The sequence below is a fragment of the Brienomyrus brachyistius genome, unplaced genomic scaffold, assembly GCF_023856365.1.
Source record: "Brienomyrus brachyistius isolate T26 unplaced genomic scaffold, BBRACH_0.4 scaffold53, whole genome shotgun sequence".
NCBI classification, from domain to species: Eukaryota; Metazoa; Chordata; class Actinopteri; order Osteoglossiformes; family Mormyridae; genus Brienomyrus; species Brienomyrus brachyistius.
The window spans coordinates 1527513-1541877 of NW_026042328.1; the positions used below are offsets into that span (position 1 = coordinate 1527513).

A 14365-nucleotide genomic window follows, 5' to 3' on the forward strand; every position below is an offset into this window, starting at 1 on the left:
TTGTGTGTGTGTTTATGCGTATGTCTGTATGTATCTGCATTTGTGTGTGCGCGCGTATGCGTGAATGTGTATGCGTATGTGTGTATGCGTATGTGAATACATGTGTTTGTGTGTGCATATGCGTGAATGTGTATGCGTATGTGTGTCTGCGTATGTGAATACGTGTATGCATATGTATGTATGTGTGTATGCGTATGTGAATACATGTGTATGCGTATGTGTATGTGTGTATGTGTATGTGCGTATGCGTGAATGTGTATGCGTATGTGTGTCTGCGTATGTGAATACATGTGTATGCATATGTGTGTATGTGTGTATGCGTATGTGTATGTATGCGTATGTGTGTATGCGTATGTGAATACATGCTTATGTGTGTATGCGTATGTGAATACATGCTTATGTGTGTATGTATTTATGCGTATATGCGTATGTGTGTATGCGTGCATGCGTATATGTGTATGTGTGTATGCGCATGCATGCGTGATGCAGGCTGCAAGCTGGGTGAGGCTTCAGAGCTCCTGGTGCACATGGACTCCCTGATCCAGGTACCAGTGCCAAGCGGTAAGGCCGGTTGCTACGAGGTGTGCTCCTGTGGCCAGAGCGGCCGGCTGGAGAACTGTGCCGACATGCCCTGTGTGGACATCTCCAAGACCTGCGTCGTGGGAGGCCAGAGGAAAAGTAGGCCATTGTCACCCCCCGTCACAGCAGAGAATGGCACATTCCATCACTGGGCTTCTCCAGTGGCCTGACGCACTCTCTCTCTTCTTTAAACATTTTGCTCATTATGTTTCTGGCTGCAAGTCTATTACAAAGATTAAGGTTAAGCTTCTCAGTGGTACATCATCTGGGCTCATCCTGGGACATCACTGCCGTGTGATAGATGCAGTCACCATGGAAATGTTTCATCATCATTAACAAGCTCGGGGATACCCATTCCAGCACCGAGTAATAGCTCAAGGCGCTGATGGCCTGGGTGGGGGTAGGAGCTGTGCTCATAGATTGGTCAGCCTTGGAAAGCGAGGGGCAGGTATGCCGCCCCGCCCCCCCACCACTGTGGAGGGCCAGCATGCAGCACAATGGGCACGCTTGTTCCCCAGGCCCTGAGCACAAAGCCGGCCTTGCAGCCCTCGGAAAAGCCCTCAGCGAGGCCCTTTGTGCCCCCCGATGAACTGTAGTGACCTGCAGCGGCCGGATCACATTCCCACTGATGGCAGCGGGCGGGGGGGCAGCTTACTTGTTTCACACAGCCGGTGCTGCTGCACTGCACTGTCCGGGGTCCGAGGTGCTGGATGCAGTCCATCTGCAACTTTTAAGCTTTAACTTCCACCCATCAGCTTTATGGTCGCCGTATTTATAAGGATGCTATGCATCTGTACTGTTAGAGCAGGAAGGAATATGTTTGTGTGCAACAGGTAATTCAAACGGCAGAAATTAGTTCCAATGAAATTCATCCAGCTACAATAATGACGCCACCTAGTGGTTACATTACAGCAGAAGGCCTCTAGTAGTGTTTTTCTAAGAGCCAACCGCATATAAACCCAGAGCACTTCCCATACAGAACTTTATGTTTGTGTGTAACCAGCGTCCTGCTAAACCATGGCTTTGATATTAGCGTTCAGGGTAAATTAGCTGTCTTGAGTTTTAGCATTTGTGTTATTTTATACATTCAGTGTGAATGACATGTTGATTGAGCCTGGGGGCCACAGATTGGCTGCTGAACAGAATGTGGCTCTCCTGTCTCCACAGGTCATGGCTCTGTCTTCAAGGTGGACTGCCAACTGTGCTCCTGCTTTGCTGGGACGCCCATCTGCTCCACACGCCAGTGCCTGAGCTTGCTGAGCTCGGAGGAGGACCGGCAGCACTTCACTGGTGAGGAGCCAGGAGGAGACCTCGGTCTGTAGTAACTTTTGTTGATGTGAAGCTCAAGGTTCGGTCTGTAGTAACTTCTGTTGATGTGAAGTTCAAGGTTTGGTCTGTAGTAACAGTGAGGCAGAGTGTGGCTTTGTGGGGTAAGATCCACAGTAGATGTCCAGATCACATCTCCAGGTCGGCAGGTTAGCTGCACCATCACTGCGCCCTCCAGCAAGGCCCATGGCCACACTTTCTCCAGGGCCTGGCTGATCTTTCTCTCTCTCAGTTCTACGTCAGTTGGGATAAAACCATCTGCTAAATAATTACATTAAATAATTAACCTCTGTGCCTCTGAATTACCATGTTATCTCTGTGTGAACTTCTGTTTAATAAGTATCACTGATTTCCTAACATCTGCTTAATATGCAGCTAGGCCTTATTTATGCTAACTTCTGCCTTAGCAGCAGGTGGCTGCACTGGGTCATCAGAGAACAAACGTTCTCTCTGAACCTCTGCCCTTTCCTGTCATCGCCCCCGGGGTCCATGTTGAACATACGTCTCCTGCCCACAGGTCTTCCCTGCAGCTGCCCAGACCAGTTTGTACCGGTGTGCGCCCAAAACGGGCGGACCTACCCCAGCGCCTGTGTGGCACGCTGCATGGGCATGCAGGACCAGCATTTCAGCTTCGGCACCTGCAGGAGCAGGGATCCATGCATGCCTAATCCCTGCTCCAAGAATCAAAGGTGATGGGGCGTGTGGGGCATGTGGGCATTGTGGGTTAGCAGGGCAGCGGGATGCTGACGGTGTCTGCTACACGCTTCAGCCGTTTCCTGTGGGTATATGCTGACAAACTGTGGTACTACGTGACTCCAGAGTCATGGGTGACTTGGCTTCGAGGGGGCTGTCTCCCAGATGAGCCATGGTACCCATAAACCATCAGTGTTTCCAGAACATGGTCAAGGAGTAGGCAAGTAACGATGAATCGCGAATCGGTTAAAAATCAATGTAAATGTACGACGATTTAAACCGGCTGATATGGAAAATGAATCGCTACTTTAGGAGAACTTCACGGTACTTTACTTAACAGAAAAACTGATGTAATTACATTTGATTTTACAACGTCAGTTCGGCATTAAATGTCACTGCGTATTCACGTCGATGCCGGATGTTAGATTTTGGTTTTGACCGAACTCGAGATGGGGAGCGAATTTGAGATTGAGGACACACCCCTCGATCTTAAATTGGCAATGTGGCAGCATTTTAGCTTTCCGGCAATCGCAAACGAAAACGGCCAGAAAAGCACAGACAAGACAAAAACTGCATGCAAACATTGTAAAAGACTGAAAACATACACAAATAGCACAATGAACATGCTTCAGCCTGTCCACCGGCACCACGGTGAGCTCAATTCACCACCACCAGAGCGAAGATTATTAATAGGGCAAACCATGCTGAAAAGCTGCACATGCAAGCCTTAGTTTATTTGGTAACACTTTATATTAAGTTCACCTTCATAATGCATTAATTAGGCATTTATAGAATTCAGTGCACATTCATAATGCATTCATAGAACATTCATAAGCAGCTTGCAAGTACAACATCCCAACATCCCTTAACAGCTTTAATATACATTAATAACAAACATTACATGATTATACAATGATGATGTTTGTTATTATTATATAATGTTTGTTATTAATGTATATTACAGCTGTTAAGGGATGTTAGGATGTAATGGTATGCATCCATGAATGTTCTATGAATGCATTATGAAGGTGTACTGAATGTTTTATGAATGCAATATAAAAGCATTATGACGGTGCAGTTAATATAAAGCATAACTGTTCATTTGAAGATTTTTTTTATTATTATTATTATTTTGATTTGTGATTTTTTTTTTAAACAATATTTAATTCAATTTCAGTTGCAGTGATAAGAAGAGGACAAGTTTTGTACAGTTTAGAAAGATAAATAAAGGAATATTTCTGAATGAATTTGTCTGCAGCTACTGAATTTGTAACAGTAGTTAGGGCTGGGTGAGGGTGAAGGCTGTCATGACTGGGATTAGGGTTTTGCCCATAGAAATGAAAGATGTCCCCACAAAGATATGAGTGTAAACCTGAGTCTGTCTATCTGTGTGTGTCTGCCTGTCTGTCTGTCTCTCCATCTGCCTGTCTCTCCATCTGCCTGTCTGCCTGACACCATTCCCCTCCCGCAGGTGTACCCCAAGCCGCAAGGTCTGCCTCAGTAGCACCAGTAGCTCCCCCTGCAGGCAGTACGAGTGCCAGGCTCGTTCCCTCACTTGTGACAAGAACCAGTTGGACCCAGTGTGTGACAGCACCAACACGGAGCACCCCAACCTCTGCTTGCTCTACCAAAGAGGAAAGACACTGTCCTACATGGGCCCCTGCCAGGTAGGAGCTGCAGGGGGGGCTGGTGAAAGTATCAGTGGGTCTCCCTTATGCTTCTTTTCCTTCCTGAGTAAACACAGGCTGCTTGGTACTCCCTGGCAGTAACGCTGCCGTTCGCCTTGCACGTGGTCCCTTGGGGGGGGAGAGGATTCTGATTCTGGGACCAGCCTGATCACATGGTTATGACTCTGAGGCCTGCATGCATGGCGCCTGTGCACATTCCTCACACTTCTTTCCAGCTACGCGCACGCCTTAGGGTTAGCATCCTTAGTGCAGGTTCTTCTTGTTATACCCCCAGCTACGCGCACGCCTTAGGGTTAGCATCCTTAGTGCAGGTTCTTCTTGTTATACCCCCAGCTAAGCGTATGCCTGAGAGTTAGCATCCTTAGTGCAGGTTCTTCTTGTTATACCCCCAGCTACACACACGCCTGAGAGTTAGCATCCTTAGTGCAGGTTCTTCTTGTTATACCCCCAGCTACGCGCACGCCTGAGAGTTAGCATCCTTAGTGCAGGTTCTTCTTCTTATACCCCCAGCTACGCGCACGCCTGAGAGTTAGCATCCTTAGTGCAGGTTCTTCTTCTTATACCCCCAGCTACGCACACGCCTGAGAGTTAGCATCCTTAGTGCAGGTTCTTCTTCTTATACCCCCAGCTACACACACGCCTGAGAGTTAGCATCCTTAGTGCAGGTTCTTCTTCTTATACCCCCAGCTACGCGCACGCCTGAGAGTTAGCATCCTTAGTGCAGGTTCTTCTTGTTATACCCCCAGCTACGCGCACGCCTGAGAGTTAGCATCCTTAGTGCAGGTTCTTCTTGTTATACCCCCAGCTACGCGCACGCCTCAGAGTTAGCATCCTTAGTGCAGGTTCTTCTTGTTATACCCCCAGCTACGCGCACGCCTCAGAGTTAGCATCCTTAGTGCAGGTTCTTCTTCTTATACCCCCAGCTACACACACGCCTGAGAGTTAGCATCCTTAGTGCAGGTTCTTCTTGTTATACCCCCAGCTATGCGCACGCCTGAGAGTTAGCATCCTTAGTGCAGGTTCTTCTTGTTATACCCCCAGCTACACACACGCCTGAGAGTTAGCATCCTTAGTGCAGGTTCTTCTTCTTATACCCCCAGCTACACACACGCCTGAGAGTTAGCATCCTTAGTGCAGGTTCTTTGCATGAACCCCCAGCTACCGGCATTCCTGAATGTTAGTGTCTTTAGCACCCGGGAGATTCTCAGCCCCGCTGACATTTGCGACCGCAGACTAAGCAGGTCGATGCAGCTGCTGATTGACAGGCAGCAGCACGGACAGGCCGCCGCCCAGTCATTCCTGTTTGTGTGTATGAAGGCACAGCACCTGTTAGCCTGGCAGCCTGCAGGAGTGTGTGGCAGCTACAGCAAGTCAGTCTGCTCCTCCTCTGCTAGACTCTGCTCTGTTTCCTGCCTCTGACTCCATCTGTTTTTCTTTCTTACCCTGTCCTTCCCTCCCTCTCTCCCTCTGTTTTCCCAGCCGGTCCTCCTCCCTCCCTCCCATCATTTTCTCAGCTTGCCCACCTGTCTCTCTCCTCTCACTCTGCCCTTGCTCTCTATCCCCTTCCTCTGTTTGGCGCTGGGGACTGAGAGACCCCTCTGGGGGCACCAGTGTACCCCGGGCTTCTGTCGCCCCCCCACCTCCTCCTCCAGCTCCGCATCTCCTGCTGCAGGACGCCCCCCCCCCTTAGGTAACATACAGCAGCCTTTCTAAAAATGTAACATTATCTTGTCACCTGTGTGCATGTTTGTTTTCATACAAATGGGTGGGTGCAGACACCCCACACAGACCTGAATGGAGCATCGGCTCATTGATGGACCTTTGACCACCAGTTGACCTCTGACCCCCAGAGGTTCTTGCTTCCTCTCCTCCGTTGTCATCTAGCTTCCCTTCTTTCATTGCTGTCTCCCCTTTTGCCTATTTTGTATCATTCTCTCTTAATGACGCTGTAATGTATAACGGCCCCCATGTGACACCCCTTGGGGCAACTCTGTTGTGAAAGGGGCTATATAAAAATAGACTGAATGTAATTAAATTGATTAAATGCATGCATTTCCTGCGGGCTGCAGCCTGCATGCGGCAGAGGGGGCAGCATGAGGAAGGGCCACGTGAGGCTCGCTAACCCGAGTGTTTGTGTCACCGCCCCCCACAGGATGCTTGCAGGAGCCGCAGGCCAGTGTGCGGCCATAATGGCGAGACCTATGGCACGGTGTGTGAGGCCTACTCAGACCGCGCGGCGGTGGACTACGCCGGGCCGTGCCACGCCGTGGGCTCCGTGTCCGAGTTCGGCGGCGAGTCTGGCTGCGATGCTGTTCTTTGCCCGCCCCTGCCTAGGAGAGGGTGTCAGCCCGTCAGGCCGCCAGGTCAGGGGGGGGCGCTCACGCACCACACACAGCATTAATGGAGGGCTTGCCTACACAGTACTCTGAGCTTGGGAGATTATATTTCACATACTTTAAGTTAGGGGAACTCTTATGAAAATGAATTATTAACTATTACTTCGCTGAAAACTGGGGTGTCAGCCCAAAGGAGGGGGCGGCAGTTGCCACCTGGAAGACCCTCCAGTGCGTTTCGGTCCTGATGTGGCCCAGAATCCACCAGCTGGTGAACATTTGGCATCGGGGTGTAATGCTATTGATGTTAATCTGTATTGCATGTGGCCACTAGGTGGTGCTGTAAGTCACCTTATACAGGTTGTGAGCTGCCAGCTCGCAGTTCGCTAACTCTGCTCCTCTGGGCTTGCTTTTGTCTTGTTGAGCTCTTAATTAGAGATATTAACTGAACGCTATTCAAATCATATTATGGGATTCATTATTCGAGGGCCCCTTGTTATTTATTACTTTACTCAAACTGGAAAATAAAAGCAGGGTAAGGGCTGCAGGGTTAGAGCTGCACACACACTGAGCCTGGGCTGGATCGTGTCCCCGGCCATGCAGGGTTAGGGCTGCACACACACTGAGCCTGGGCGGGATCGCATCCCCATCCCTGCAAGGTTAGGGCTGCACACACACTGAGCCTGGGTGGGATCACATCCCCATCCCTGCAGGGTTAGGGCTGCACACACACTGAGCCTGGGCGGGATCGCATCCCCAGCCCTGCAGGGTTAGGGCTGCACACACACTGAGCCTGGGCAGGTTCGAGTCCCCAGCCCTGCAGGGTTAGGGCTGCACACAATGAGCCTGGGTGGGATCGCATCCCCAGCCCTGCAGGGTTAGGGCTGCACACACACTGAGCCTGGGCAGGTTCGAGTCCCCAGCCCTGCAGGGTTAGGGCTGCACACACTGAGCCTGGGCAGGATCGCGTCCCCGGCCATGCAGGGTTTGAGCTGCACACATACTAGCACTGTTACCTAATGAGACCCCTAAAAGTCAAAACACTGGACTGTTGTCCTCCTTTGCTGGAGACATAAAGTAGTCTTAACCCTATGCCTTCCTTGTTCGTCTTTGTCTCATGGTCCAGTGTGAGTTCTGGTTTACACAATCCACAGTACGACAATCCAGCCAGCTAACATTAGCTACATTCACATTACAAGCTTCATTGTCCAGGTCCAATTGTTTGCTCAGATCGGGTTTTCCTATCTTTAGGGTTCATATCTATAATTACAAGTGACCTGTAATGTTGCACATGCACATTGATATGTTTTAGCACGAGCTCAGCGCATGTGTGTAGGCAAAACACCACAGGAATTCCGGCCTATGGCTGGGCTGGGCTGGGGTGTGGTGTGGCAGAGGACCCATGCCCCCTGGTGGAGCTCACTGCGTACTGCGTTCATCTCCACAGGAGCCTGCTGTCCTCTATGTGCTGGGATGTTGCAGATCCTGTGGAATAAAGAGCAAATGAATGTTTTTCCTGAGGTAAGATTGCATTCCATCACACCTGTGCCTGCAGGATGTGAAAATGCCATCACACTTTTCTGGGGATTGGGGGGGGGGCACTCATCTATAATTACACGACTGCTGCGTCATAATCGCTGTATCTAACCACAGAGTCCATTTCTACTCTGTGTGTGTCTATGTATGTGTGTGTATATTATATATACATTCACACACAAACATAAATATGTATATCCAGTTTTCCAGTTAGTCACAATAACAGGCTGTGATTAATCATGATTTTAAACAGAACTTCTGTGGGGACATCCCTTTATGCCCACAGTGTACTCACCTTCCAATGGCTACTTCCAGCAGGATAACCGCCATGTCACAAAGCTCACTGCATCTCACGCTAGTTTCGTGAACAAGTTCACTGCAGTTGGCCTCCACAGTCACCAGATCTCAATCCAGCAGAGCACCAGTGAGATGCAGTGGAATGGGAGATTTGCATCAGGAAGGTGCAGCTGACACATCTGCAGTGACTGTGTGACGCTGTCATGTCAACATGGACCAAAAGCCTCTGAGGAACGTTTCAAGCAGTTTGCTGAATCTGTGTCACAAAGAATTAAGGCAGTTCTTACATAGAAAATTATCATCATCAAAGCATTGGCATTATTCTCAGCCCTTAATTTGTTTAACTATCTGCTCGTAAACTTGTCTTTAAATTCATTAATAAATTAATAAATCCATTAGACAATTATCAAATGTCACTCTACTGACATTTCCCGGTCCACTTGCTGTTTTTAGAAGCATTAGCAGCATAACTGAAGGACCTTCTGTCATTTTGTGACATTAAAGTGGTCCACATTAAGGGCTTTGCGTAGTCGAGTTCCCGCAGATGCATGGAGACTGATTTTCTCCCAGCCCTGTAGTATGTAGCCTGCATGCCCCTTGGCTGGGGTTACCGCTTCGATAAGTTCTGTTTACATTGGCTGTTTAGCTACCCGCTTACCTAAGATGGCCTTGAGTGACTGTGCGGTTTCTGGTTCATGCTAAATCGATGTTTGCGCAGACTGACTGTGGGTCTCATATCCATTGGGGTCAGGTATTCACACATGGCCGTTTGCTGTCTGCGCACATTTGGCCAATGCCGGTTGTCAGGGTAAAGTGTCCAAATGCAGTGACTGCACTCTCCACAAGTTGGTGTTGGGGGTGTTGGGGGGGGGGGGGGGGGGGCGGGCAGGTCATCACACCGGTGTTACCATAATGCTGACGCCGTCTCTGTCTTTCAGTTGAATCACAACCGGCCCATGACAGTGCATGACGTCCTGCGCATCCTGCGACTGCACGTCTCTGTGCCCCAGTGTGACATCTTTGGCTACCTGAGCATCGACTCGGCCATCGTGGTACTGATTGTGCCTGTGGACTACCAGCCCACATCTCTGCAGGTACAGTAGCACTACAGTGCAGGAGTCACCCTTGATGAGATTCCAGTACAGTGTCCTCACACCTATTATACACTGCAGGCAATGCAGGAGTCACCCTGGACGAGATTCCAGTGCAGTGTCCTCACACCTGCAATACACTACAGACATTGCAGGAGTCACCCATGACAAGATTCCAGTGCAGTTCCCTCACACCTGCAATGCACTGTAGGCAATGCAGGAGTCACCCTGGATGAGATTCCAGTACAGTGCCCTCACACCTATAATACACTGCAGACATTGAAGGAGTCACCCATGGCAAGATTACAGTGCAGTTACCTCACACCTATAATACACTAGAGGCAGCCCAGGAGACATCAGTCCTCCTAAACCAGTTTTTTTCACTGCTTGAGGAAACTGAACCTATACACACAGAGCCATGATGGGATTCAAACCCACAGCCTTGGTGATGACCATCCTACCCACTGGGTCTCCCTGCTGCCCTGCAGTGGTGCTGTTCCCATACACATGCACTGCCATATTGACCCACTGCAGTGCTGCATTTCTGGTGAAATCTTGTTCCTCCCAGCCCCGATATTTTTGATAGCACAGTAGAGCTTCTGCTCATTTTCTACACTTTCTGTCTGAATGTGTCAGAACACAGATTGACTAGCTTGCCTGACCCCAAACCTTCCTATTTGGCACGTTTCATGGTGGAGCACGATGTTCCGATCCAGATTCTGGTATTGTCAAACAAAAACCCAAAGAAAAGGGTCCAGGATTGTATGAACATTTCAGTATAAACCCACAGAGTTTGTTTATGTCCGTGAGTAATGTTACTGTAGACTGTGCCACTTGGCAGTATCTGTGTTTATTCCTGCAGAAATAGGCTACATTCGGGGGAGCATTTCATGTCCTGCTAGACCTCATAACATACCAACGTCCAGTCATCATACATCTCCCTCTGGCCAGCTTCGCACTCACCCCCACACACACAGGCACGCGGTCGGGACACGCAGATATCACTGCAGAGCACTGGAATCCCATGAGCCTTTTGGCCAGCAGTCTTGGACGGGTTAGTCGTGGGTCGGGATACGATCAGGCCCATAATATCTGCTGGCATCGAGATAAGGTGACTGATCTACACAATCCACATGTGTAGAAACGCCTCACCCCATCTCTGACATTAAAAACAAGGCCCTTTACCTCAGAGCGGACTTTCATTTTCACTTGTAGCCCATCTCTCCTTTTGTAACCTCGCTGTTGCCTCAGTTCCCGACTTCAGTACTCGGCTCTTCACCCTTGAAAGCGTCAGCTTCACGCTGGAATGTTTTCTTCTCGCCACCCCCCGTGCCCGTGCTTCATCCTGCTGCAGATCGAGGCATGTAACAAGGAGGCAGAGAAGATTGACTCACTCATCAACTTTGGTAGCCCCACCCTGGTGTCCCGCGTGCCCCTCTCCGCCTTCGTCATGTCCGAGGTCAAGGTCTCCGCCATCAGCCAGGCCACGCGCCCCACCCCGGGTTCCCCACCCATCCAGCTGCTTGTCTGCGCACTCCTGGCTCTCCTGCTCACTCTGTGGGCCCCCTAGCTGCTTCTGCCCCCTTCCCCCCTCCCCCGCGTCCCAGTATCAGGGCCTCAGCACAGCAGTGCTCCATGAACTGCACCATGGGAATTTCCTGACAATCACGCTCCGTCCCTGCCAGGCTGCGAGGAAGAGACCGCGTTCCAGAACGTTCACTGCCGCCACCTTCTGCTGGAGCCCCTCCAGCTGCGGAGACTGAGGGGGCGGCCTGGCTGTTTCTGCTGAGGGTGTGACGGCTCAGCAGTTAGACCAGGTGGCTCAGACTCCTGGGCACACATTTGCTGTGACACCGGGCTGGCTGGCATGCCCATCAGTCCTGCCAGTGCCCCCACCCCCCCCAGACCTGCCAGTGCCCCCGCCCTCTAAGGCCTCCACATTTTTAGCTTGCAGATCCACGCCGCATGCGTCCAAAATACTGGCGGCAGCGAGATCAGTGCAGAGAAGTAGCCGCACTGCCGCCTGTAAACTAACGTGGGAAAAAGGGATGACTTGTGTACCTCGGCGTAAATAAATAATCTTGTTCTCGCTAAATGAAGAACAATAGCCATGCTAATGATTATGACAATCGATGCTCGTGGGCAATGCTGGCTCATGGGTCCTTTGGACATTATATCACAGTATAAGTAAAATTCTTATATAATGTAATACAGTCATTTTAATGTTTGAGGGAATCTTTATGTTTGTGTGTTGGCGAAATCAGGGTAGGGCTCTCCTGGCCTTCAGCTAAGGGAGCGAGATCACCGTGCCGACCGTAATTACTCTTGCGTCTTGACATTTACAAAGTGTTTCATCTCAGAATATAAGTCAGTGGGGTTCGCTCCTCGCGTCTGAGTGCCTTTGCTTCCTCTGTCACAAGAAGTGTTTCCAGTGTCTCAGTATTATTGTGCTGGGGGGCGGGGGGGGGCTCGGGGAGCAGCAGGTTTAACGTACTTCCTGCGTCTGATGCCATCACCTCTGACGCTTTCAGGGCCTCTGCAGAATGCGTCCTTTTTAAATTTGTCATTGTTATGTTTCTGTCTTTTGTTGCATTTTATATTTTTCTTTATTTTCTCTACAAAACATGTAGTAAAAACAAATGTAGGCACTTACGCATAAACTACAGTGTATTTCTTTGTGATTTAGTACAAATGCAAGCGTTTGTAATTTCTTAAAATGCCAAGAAAATGCATATTTTATAAATTTTTAAATTACAAGTGTCAAAAGGACAGGTGTGTGCTGTGGTTCTTTAGGCTTTGATACACCACAACTGGGGAGCGAGACCATCTCGCCTTTCCTTCCCCTGCATAATTCATTGGCTGCGGTCGTTTTTTTGCGATATCGATTTCTCCGCTGCGATAAACAGACCTTTCTCTCGGGGGCTGTCGTGAACCTGATAGGATGCGAGGGGAGCCAGTGAGCCACACTGTGTGAGCGAGTCCCGGACAGCAGTGCCCTGCTTGTCGCCTGGTGATGGAAAACAAAGTTTCACCCAGTGAACTGAATAACTGGGTCAGCCATGCATGGTGTGATTTTACAGGTGTTTTCACTGCGCATTTCACTGCATGCTGCCTCATCAGAAGCATGGACTGTTTCACTGATTATTTTTCCTCCCCATCGTTCTTTCCCACTTTTATCTTTGATCATAAGCAGCATTGAAGAAATGAGACACAAAGAGTAGCTTGTGGGTGTCTGATTGGCTTTCAGGGATGATATTCTGGCCTATCATTTGCAAGCTCCCTTTGTCACATGTTTTATTGGGTCGCTTCTGCGGGTCATAGTCAGGAATAGGCTTTCAGCTCTGCCCCTGTCTGTGTGTCCGCCCTGGCGACCCGCTTGAAACTGCAGCTTAGTGTCTGGGGCAGCGATGCATTGCATCATTCTGATAACCAGACCAGCTTATTGCATCATGCTGATAACCAGGCCAGCTTAATTATGCAGACCAGAGTAGCAGCATAAAGGCAGGAAAGTACACATGGTATTCTCTGACAGCAAAACAACATGAAAGATGACACTCAAAGGTGCATTTGCTGCCGCTTGGGCTTGCTGTTAATTCTGGTTGCAGGTTGCTCTGTGTACCTGGGTGAGAGACACGGTAAACACCGCCGGCCCCCAGGACAGCGCGGCATGTAGCAGCTACAGCACGGAATACTGAATCGCCCACGAGCCAGAGCACCGCAAGTGCGCCGCTGACGAGGCCGGGTCCCGCTGTGCGTCCCAGAATAGCGGAATGGCGCTACGCTAGCCTGTAGCGTAACCAGCTGTTTATGCTGGAAACAGACGAGCGCGGGGAGAAGGCCGACATCCTCACGACAGGCCGTCACTGACCGGCCCGGGCTGCTGGAAGGCGGGAGCTGGCGTGGCATGCAGTGTGCGCCAACAGACACGACAAATCCACCTTTCAAACGTAACGAGCAGCACTGTCACACTTTTTAAAGTGAATAAGATAATGAATAAAATAACTGACCTGTATCTTCCCTAATAAAGTAACTGGTCTGCTTTGCCCATATAAGAAATTTAATGCTGTATTTGCTGCGCGTGGTGCCTAGTATCAGCTGTAATGGTTACTCGCTCACTGTATAACAGGTGTAATGGTTACCAGCTGGCTGTATAGCAGCTGTAATGGTTACTCGCTCACTGTATAACAGGTGTAATGGTTACCAGCTGGCTGTATAGCAGCTGTAATGGTTACTAGCTCACTGTATAACAGGTGTAATGGTTACCAGCTGGCTGTATAGCAGCTGTAATGGTTACTAGCTCACTGTATAACAGCTGGATAATGGCCTGCACAGTTTGACATAGCATGTAGCATGTTGGTGCTTTATTGATGTTTCAATTAGGAATGTCAAACAGTCATAGGCGCTGGATGTTTCCTCAGGTGCCGGTTCTGATTGGGGTGTCCGTATCTCATTACACGGTTGGCTCTGGGCAGCCATTAAGGTCGTCTTCTATTCAGGTGTTAATGGAGCCTCACCATATGTCTGGGCAGGTACCTTCAGCGTCCTTTCTCACACCATCTGGCCCCTCTGCATCTGCTGCCGTGAGCACGGATGGGCCTGACCAGGTCCCTCGCGCTCACCTCTGCCTCTCACTGATACCACTCACCCCTGACTCTCATTCCTGCCGCTCACCCCTGCCTCTCACTACTGCCGCCCACCCCTGCCTCTCACTCCTGCCGCTGATCCCTGCCTCTCACTCATGCCGCTGACCCCTGCCTCACTCCTGCCGCTCACCCCTGCCTCTCACTCCTGCCGCTGACCCCTGCCTCTCACTCCTGCCGCT

At 50.0% G+C, this 14365-nt stretch overlaps 1 protein-coding gene and 1 long non-coding RNA gene across 2 annotated transcripts in view; both read left to right on the plus strand.

The window, feature by feature from the left end:
* LOC125723977 (reversion-inducing cysteine-rich protein with Kazal motifs-like) overlaps positions 1-12312 on the plus strand; it is a 51252-nt gene extending 38940 nt beyond the window's left edge. Inside the window, exons 14-21 of the mRNA XM_049000794.1 lie at positions 490-678; positions 1747-1869; positions 2423-2594; positions 4070-4265; positions 6439-6649; positions 8067-8140; positions 9391-9546; positions 10898-12312. Of these exons, the coding sequence (XP_048856751.1) occupies positions 490-678; positions 1747-1869; positions 2423-2594; positions 4070-4265; positions 6439-6649; positions 8067-8140; positions 9391-9546; positions 10898-11113 (1337 nt within the window). The 3' untranslated portion in view covers positions 11114-12312. The remainder of the gene's footprint in view (positions 1-489; positions 679-1746; positions 1870-2422; positions 2595-4069; positions 4266-6438; positions 6650-8066; positions 8141-9390; positions 9547-10897) is intronic.
* LOC125723980 (uncharacterized) lies at positions 4563-6422 on the plus strand. The gene is made up of 3 exons (XR_007387086.1): positions 4563-4774; positions 5011-5246; positions 5306-6422. It is a non-coding gene; the product is annotated as an uncharacterized LOC125723980 (long non-coding RNA).
* Positions 12313-14365: the final 2053 nt, after the last annotated feature.